A 9,074-nucleotide genomic window follows, 5' to 3' on the forward strand; every position below is an offset into this window, starting at 1 on the left:
AGCTTGCAGTGGGATCTGGACCAGCTGGTAAAATAGGCTGAAAAATGGCAGATGGAACTTAATGCAGACATGCGCAAGGTGTTGCACTTCAATAGGACCAACCAGGGTAGGTCTTACACAGTCAATGATAGGACACTGAGGAATGTGGTAGAACAAAGTGATTGGGGAATACAGGTCTATAATTAATTGGAAATGGAGGCACAGGTAGGTAGGATCATAAAGAAAGCTACTGGCACATTGGCCTTCATAAAGATGTTATGTAAAAATTGTATAAAATATTTGTGAGGCCTAATTTGGAGTAGAGTGCGTAGTTTTGGTCACTTCCCTATAGAAATATGTAAATAAGCTTGAAAGAATACAAATAAAATTTAAACGATGCTTCCGGGACTGGAGAACCTGAGTTATAAGGAAAGATTGCATCGGTTAGGATTTAATTCCTTGGGATGGAGAAGATTGAGGGGAGATTTGATAGTTGCATACAAAATTATCAGAGGTGGAGGCAGAGTAAATGCAAGCAAGCTCTTTCTCCTGAAGTTGGGTGGGACTACAACTGGAGATCATAGGTTAAGGTTGAAAAGTGAAATGTTTAAGGGAAACTTGAGGGGAAACTTCTTCACTCAGAGATCTGTGAGAATGTGGAATGAGCTGCCAGAGCAAGTGGTGCTTGCAAGCTCAATTTCAATGTTTATAAGAGAAGTTTGGATGGTTACATGGATGGGAGGGGTATGGAGGCCAATGTTCTGGGTGCAAGTCAATGGGACTTGGCAGTTTAAATAGCTTGGCACAGACTAGATGGGCCGAAGATCCTGTTTGTGTGCTGTACTTTTCTATAACTCAATGACTGCCAGAGAGTGACTGAAGCCAGACAGTCTGGGTCTGCATTGCTTGCAGTTGAGAAGAATCCCGGAATTTCTGGACTCAAACATATCAGATGTAAAAGGGACACAAGAGGGTAGAGGTTGAGAGAATTTCACCGAGTAATGTCACAGAGTAATGAACAAGGGGACAGAGTTACAAAGTAACAATGTTACTGCAGGACATTTGAAACTGCAGTGCAAAGAAATTTCTTCTCTCTGAGGGAATGAATTCCCAGAAATCTCAGCCCAGAGGATGGAATCTGGTGGTCTGCACTTTCTCCTGTTTTCATCTTGTGAGTTCAGTGGAGAGAGAGACAGAGAGAATTGCAAGAGACAAAGAGTGAGATCAGAACTATGCAAATAAAGAAATAGTGTGTGAATGCTCGAAGAAAGAAGGCAGAGGTCAGTGTTGCCAATCTAAGATGAATGAAGGAAATACAAAAAGGTATCATTGTGAGTATTCCACAATGCCAGTGTGTTTTGAGTGACAGTAATTCAGTATGTTCAGACGTGAGGTGTGGTTGGTGACACAGACTCAGGAGTAATGGGTTACTTTGAGTCGATGGTGACCAAACCCTTCTACCAGAACAGAATCAGAATTAGGGTTAATATCACTGACATTTGTCATAAAATTTGTTATTTTACTACAGCAATACATTGCAATAGATCATAATAAAAAGTGAGGAATTTCAATATGAAGTAAATAAAAAGATTAAAAAGAATAAGTAGTGCAGTAGAAGACTGGAGAAAAAAAGATGAGGAGTTGGAGTGGAAAGGCGGGGGAGGGGAGGGAGAAGCAAAAAGTGCTAAATGAAATAGAGAAGGAGATGGGTGCCACCCATTTTAGTTCCACTTCCCATTCCCATTCCGACCTATCAATCCATGGCCTCCTCTACTGTCGCAAAGAGGCTACACTCAGGTTAGAGGAACAATGCCCCATTTGCCATCTTCATCACCTCCAACCTGATGGCATGAACATCAATATCTCAAACTTCCAGTAATGCCCCCCTCCTCCACCATTGCGCACCCTCTTTTCGCCCTCTCGCCTTGCCTACCCATTGCTTCCCTCTGTTGCTCCTTCCCCCTTTTCATTCTTCCATGGCCTTCTGTCCTCTCCTATCAGATTCCCCCTTCTCCAGCCCTGTATCTTTTTCACCAATGACCTTCCCAGCTCTTTACTTCACCTCTACCCCTTCTGGTTTCACCTATCACTTTGTGTTTCTCCCTCCCCTCTCCCCACTTTTTAACTCTGACTCATCATCTTCTTTTTCTCCAGTCCTGCCAGGTCTCAGCCTGAAATGTCAACTGTACTCTTTTCCACAGATGCTGCCTGGCCTGCTGAGTTCTTCCAGCATTTTCTGTGTGTTGTAACAGTCTGAGTTCATCTGCTGCTTTCAAAACTTGACTTTTTTCTAAACTACTATCACAAGGTCTGTCTGTCCATCATTAAAGGCCCAGCTGGGATTCTTGTGCAGCATCTCAGACAGATGTGTGAGGGTGCAGCACTCCTCAGTACTAGTACCAGGATCACTGACCTACAGTCTGTTCCCAAGCCTCAGGACAATGGCGTGAACACACAACCAGAGGTGACTGTGCCGGATTCTAGTTTGAGATTACAAACTATTTCTCTGATGTTCTTTGGTGAAGGACACTGGCCTTCCTACCCTCTTTACACATATCCATCAATCCCACACCAAACTCTTCACTGCTCTGTGATCGGTCGGCTGGTGCAGAGCAAGGAATGCTGGCCTTGTCAGTGAGGGAATGATGAAATAATGACTGCAGGATCAATGTTTGCACACCAGCGTCTCAGAGACATGAAGCAAGTCTATTTGTCAGCAGAACTGGAGGAACTGAGTTCCACTGGAGCAGGCATTGTGGAATGTAACTTGACCCAGACAGTTGTTGAGTTCCAGTAAACCAGAGAGATGCACAGTACTCAGCCAGGCACAGAACTAGTGCTGAAGCAATGATACAGAGTACACTTGTGATGCTATCTCAATGTTATCCCTTTCTCTGTCCATAAATGTTCTCTCACCCACTGAACACTTTCCACAATTTCTCTTTCCTTTCCAAAAGTAAAAAGCCTTTACATTTTAGATGTGCAGAGTCACCAGTGGTGTAAAAGTTGGACTGGATGGTGTAAGAGCAGAATATTCCTAGTAAACATCACATAAAAAGTCCATTCCCAATAGGAACCCTCTAAAGTTATCCTTCCCCACCAGATGATGTGGAAAGAGGTTGGGTCACTGGGTTCTCTGCAGCAGAGATTCCCATGGACAGAGTGGCCAACAACTCCAATTGTCAACCTTCAAGTGATTGTTGGTCCTACAACAGTGTTGTTTACCTCATGATGACATCATCCTGACTTAAACAATCAAGATTAAGTGCTTTTTCATTAGCTCAGAATGAAAATATATATTTCTGTGATAAACTATCTATCAAAAACATGACTCAAGTCATCAAATTAAGTTGAGCTTATTGTTATATGCACAAGTACCTTGAGGTGCAAATAAAACAAGACATTAGTGCAAAGAAAAACAGACATTCAACTTGAAGAGATTCATGGAAGTTTGGAACAGTCTTCCACAATGTCAGGTCTGAAGGTCATTTTAAACATGAGATTGAGGGTCGAGGGTCGGTGTCGCAACAGGAGTCTCGTGTGTCATCAGGGAGGCTGGAAAATCTTTCACTTTGGGCCCAAAGACCCAAGGTCTTTGCGATCTTCGGACACTGTTCAAAAAAACGAAACAGACTTTTAACATCTTAAACCAGCGGGTTCTTGTTATGTCTCCCGCTCGCTGTGAAAATGGGGGCACCTCCCTCTCCCTTGCCAGGAAGAGAGAGAACTTGTGGTTTGTCAACTATTGGATGAAATGCGAAGCCTGTGGGTTAACTTTGGTCTGTGTCTTTGCGATTGCTTAGGACATGCTTGGGCTCGGTGACAGCTGGTGGGAGGAGGGTGGGATCATTGCTTGCTGCCGCTTATGCGCAAGAGGGGGGAGCTGGTGTTTTCACATTTAACTGTCATTCATTCTTTGGGGCACTTCTCTGTTTTTGAGGATGTTTGCAAAGAAAAAAGCATTTCAGGATGTATATTGTATACATTTCTCTGACATTAAATTGGACCTTTGAACCTTTGAATGATTTGGGTAATTCCTGGGCAAAAGTCAGGTCAATGCAGTTGGTCATTGATCAACTACAACGTCATTGAATGGTGGAACTGGCTCAGGCCTCCCGTGTTCCTGTCTTCCTGTTATCTTCACATGATTCGGATATTGTTGACCTTCAGGAAACATCGACAAGAAATAACCGTCTCACTTTCACAATCCTTTCAGAAATCTGCACAGACTTGACAGGAGAGGAGGGGAAGGAAGAACAGGGACAGGTGGATGGAGATGACAATGTGCTTACAGTTGCTGCCTTTGCCATTCTGTTCATCATCAGTTTCCTCTACAGCACATTCGTCAACATTGTCAAGGTAACCGAGTGACTAACAGAGACATCCCATGAAACCCAAACTTTCACCTTCCTTATCTCACCACATTGCATTCTCTGACACTGTAATCCCAACGACAGCACAATCAACAGATAATGCAGTCTGGTGCCCTTCATATCCCCTGGGATTTTACACCTTTCCTCTTTACTACCAGCCTCTGGGGCTTGATAAGCAGAAAATGGCAGAATGTGAATGGATATTTGGGGCAATAATCCTGAACTTAAACAGGAAATCAAACAAGAGTTGTACTGAGTGAACAAGTTAAATGTAAAAAGAACAACAGACACAAAATGCTGGAGGAACTCACCAAGACAGGCAGCATCTAGAAAAAAAGTACAGTTGGCCTTTGACCTGAAGGCATTATCATTGAATTCTCAAACTTCTGATTATGCCCCTGACCCCCTTCTCCTTCACCATTTCCCTCTCTCACCTTATCTCCTTGCCTGCCCATCACTTCCCCCAGTACTCCTCCCCCTTTTCTTTCTTCCATGGCCTTCTGTCTCTTTTACTTCCCAGCTCTTTACATCATCCCTCCCCCTTCAGGTTTCTCCTGTCACCTGGTGTAGATGCTGCCTGGCCTTCTGAGTTCCTCCAGCATTGTGTTTATGTTGCTCAGATTTCCAGCATCTGCAGATTTTCTCTAGTTTGTGAAGGGTAAGAAGAGGATGATTTGGCAGATGAATGCATAGCTGAGGAACTGATACAGGAGGCAGGGGTTCAAATCTCTGGATCATTGAAGTCTCTTCTGTGACCTGTACAAGTGGGTTAGAGCTGAAACTGAGGGGCACCAGTTCTCTGGGCGGGTTTGCTAGAACTGTTCGTAAGGGTATAAACTAATTAGGCAGGGGGATGGGAAGAAAAGTGATCGTGCTGAGGATAAGGTAGTTAGTATACAAACAGAGGCAGAGTGTTTTGAGACTGTGAGCAAGTAGAGGCTAATGATAGGGCAAAATTGCAATCAATGAGATGAGTTGCAATGTTAAAGGGTGATGAATACAGGACTAAAGGTGTTATACTTAAATGCACACAGTGTACAGAATAGGGTAGATGAACTTGTCGCACAGCTACAGATTGGCATGTATGACATTGTGGACATTACTGAATCCTGACTGAAAGAAGATTACAGATGGGAGCTTAACATCCAGTGATACACATCTTGAAGGGACACGCAGGTTGCAGAGGGAGTGGAATGGCTCTATGGTTTAAAAACAAAATCAAATCAATGGAAAGAGATGACATAGGATCAGAAGATAAAGAATCATAGTGGGTAGAGTCAAGAAACTGCAAAGGTAGAAGACTACAAGACTAAAAGACTAGGAGTTATGTATAGACCTCTGAACAGTAGCAAAGATGTGGTCTACAAATTACCACAGGAGAGAGAATATGCATGTCAAAAGTGCAATTTTAATTTAGTCTTTGGGAATTTCAATATGCAGGTAAATTGGGAAAATCATGTTGTGCTGCATCTCACAAGAAAGAATTTATAGAATGCATACAAGTTTGTTTTTAGAGCAGCTGGTGATTGAACCCACAGAGTGATCAGCTATTCTGGATTGGGTGTTGTGCAGTGAATTGGAATAGTTTGGAGAGTATAAGGTAAAGCAACCCTTAGGAGGCAATTATCATAGTATGATATAATGCACCCTGCAATTTGAGAAGAAAAAGCTGAAGTCAGGTGTAATTACAGAGGCATGAGAGAGGATCTGGCCAAAATTTATTGGAAGGGGACACTAGCAGGGATGATGGCAGAGCAGTAAAGGCTGGAGTTTCTGGGAGCAATCAGAAGGCACAAGATAGATGCATACCAAAGAAGAAGTATTCTAAATGCAGGAAAATGTAATTGTGCTGACAACAGCCAACATAAAAGCCAAACATAATCCAAAGCCAACATAAAAAGGCAAAGAGAAGTCATATAATTGAGCAAAAATTAGAGATGTTAGAGGATTGCAAAGTATTTGCAAACCAACAGAAGGTCAAGAAAAGATGTCATATATAAGGAGAAGAGGAAAGATAATGGCAATCAGGCCAATTATATTAGAGAGGATACCAAATGTTTCTTCAGAAAAGAAGTATGAAAAAGAGTTAATTGTAGATATTAGACTGCTAGAAAATGATGCTGGAGAGGTAGTAATGGGGGACAAGGAAATTGTGGACAAACTGACTAAGTATTTTGCATCAGTTTTCACTGTGGAAGACACTAGCAGTATACCAGAAGTTTGGGAGTGTCAGGTGGCAGAAGTGAATGAAATTGGAGAAATTCACTCAAGGGAGAAGGTTCTTGGGAGACTGAAAGATCTGAGATATATAAGTCATGTGGAACAGATGGTCTACACCCAGGGTTCCGAAAGAGGGGGCTAGAGAGATTGTAGAGGCATTAATAATGATCTTTTAACAATCATAGATTCTAGCATGGTTCCAGAGAACTTGAACATTGCAAATATCACTCCACTCATCAAGAAAGGAGCAAGGCAGAAAAAAGGAAATTATAGACCAGTTAGCCTGGCCTCAGTGGTTGGGCAGATATTGGAGTCGATTGCTAAAGATATGGTTTTGGTGTACCCTGAGACACATTATGAAAAAGGCTGAAGTCAGCATGGTTTTCTCAGGAGAAAATCTTGCCTGACAAACCTGATGAAATAATTTGAAGAAATAACAAGCAAGAATCAGTGGATGTTGTGCACTTGGATTTTCAGAAGGAGTCTGACAAGTTTCTACACAAGTTGCTTAATAAGCTACAAGTCTATGGTATTACAGTAAAGATAATAGCATGGATAGAACATTGGCTGATTGGCAGGGGGAAAAGAGTAGGAATAAAAGGAGCCTTATCTGGTTGGCTGCTGGTGTCTAGTGGTGTTCCACAAGGGTCTATGTTGGGAGCGCTTCTTCTTTTCATGTTATATGCCAATGATTTCAATAACGGAATTGATGGCTTTTATGGCCAAATTTGTGAATGATCCAAATAATGGTGGCAGGACAGGGAGTGTCAAGGAAGCAGAGATGCTACAGAAAGACTTAGACAGATCAGCAGAACGGGCTGAGTAGCAGATAGAATAAAGTGTTGGGGAGTGTATATTCATGCATTTTGGTAGAAGACAGAAAAGGGGAAACTATTTTCTTAATGGAGAGAAAATTCAAAAATCTGAGGTGCAGAGAGAATTGGGAGTCCTTGGGCAGGATGCCATAAAACTTAATTTGCAGGTTGAAGTGGTGGTGAGAAAGGCAAATGCAATGTTAGCATTCATTTCCAGAGGACTAGAATATAAAGGCAAGGATGTAATGTTGAGGATTTATAAGGCACTGTTGAGGCCTCAGTTGGACTATAGTGAGCACTTTTTGGCCTATTATCTAATAGAGGATGTGCATACATTAAAGAGGGTTCAAAAGAAGTTCAGAAAAACTTTTCCAGGACTGAGATTCTTATCATATAAGGAGTGTGTGATGGCTCTGTTCGTGTACCCACAAAAGCTCAGAAGAATGAGGGGCTATCTCATTGAAACCTATCAAATGGTGATGGGAAGAGGATTTTTCCTATGGTGGGCACTCTAAGACCAGAGGATACAGCCTCAGAATAGAGGGACAGCCACTTAGAAAAGAGATGAGCAGGAATTTCTTCAGCCAGAGAGTGGTGAATCTGTGGAATGTGTTGCCACAGACAGCTGTGGAGACCAAGTCACCGGGTATATTTAAGGAAGAAATTGATGGATTCTTGATTAGTCAAGACATAAGGGATACTGAGAAAAGGCAGGTGATTGGGGCTGAGAGGGAAATTGGATCAGCCATGATGAAATACTGGATCAGACACATTAGGCTGAATGGCATAATTCTGCTCATATATCTTATCTCATGATCTTACTCAGGACCTAAAACATTAGCCCAACTGCAGATCACCTGAAAGTTCTGAACTGGTACTCAGATTCTTGTTGTGTGGTGACCTCTGAGAATACTGACAGACACCTCTTCATGAGGTTCCATCTCCTCGAATGAGGACAGACCGTCTTGTTATTTAGTTCACCTGTTCTCACAGGTTAAGATCTGTGCTGCACCTGTCACACACAATATCATATTCTCCTGTCTATATTTCAGGTTCAGGAGTGACCAGCAGACACATGCCCCACATTCAGTCAAGAGATCCCTGTGTGGCTGCGATGTTTGGAAATGGGGTCTCCATCTCACTCACTCGGCAATCCCAGGCTACTGCACGGCAACTGCTCATTTCAGGAAATAAACCTCTAAATGCACCGGGGATGCCAGATGGGAAATGGGGGCACAGAGCCGCTTAGGTGGGCGGAGGAATGGCAGTGGATGATACGTTGGGAAAATATGTAACACTGGAGGGGGTATACAGGAGGGGAGAGGAAGGTAGGGTTAAGGCTTGGGAATAGGAAGTGGGGAGAGGAATTTGATTAGTGAAGGACACAAGGGAGATGAGGAGGGGGTAATATTGCTATGGAGCAAGCAAGTGACATGGGGAAGGGAATGTGGTAGAGGGTGGTCTCGGGATCTTGTTCTGTCATATTTTGTAAATCAGACGTAATGGAAATCATTGCCTGTAGCTTTTCTTTCAGTTTTCTGCTGGACTTTATGTCATGATTTGAAATTGTATTAACTAAAATCAAAGAAAAGTAGAAAATAACGTGACTGAAGTTGATAAAACTGAGTGAAGCCATTCAGCCCATCTTAGTTCCCTCATCACTGCAGTGACTTCACCTGCCTACAAG

General features: G+C 42.6%; 1 protein-coding gene across 1 annotated transcript in view; it reads left to right on the top strand.

Annotated features, from left to right (window-relative positions):
* LOC140716236 (pancreatic IgW, short secretory form-like) overlaps nt 1–8,662 on the top strand; it is a 28,991-nt gene extending 20,329 nt beyond the window's left edge. Inside the window, exons 4-5 of the mRNA XM_073028849.1 lie at nt 4,196–4,338; nt 8,440–8,662. Coding sequence (XP_072884950.1) covers nt 4,196–4,338; nt 8,440–8,451 — 155 coding nt within the window. The 3' untranslated portion in view covers nt 8,452–8,662. The remainder of the gene's footprint in view (nt 1–4,195; nt 4,339–8,439) is intronic.
* Nucleotides 8,663–9,074: the final 412 nt, after the last annotated feature.

This window comes from Hemitrygon akajei, chromosome 25 (genome assembly GCF_048418815.1).
Source record: "Hemitrygon akajei chromosome 25, sHemAka1.3, whole genome shotgun sequence".
NCBI lineage: Eukaryota > Metazoa > Chordata > Chondrichthyes > Myliobatiformes > Dasyatidae > Hemitrygon > Hemitrygon akajei.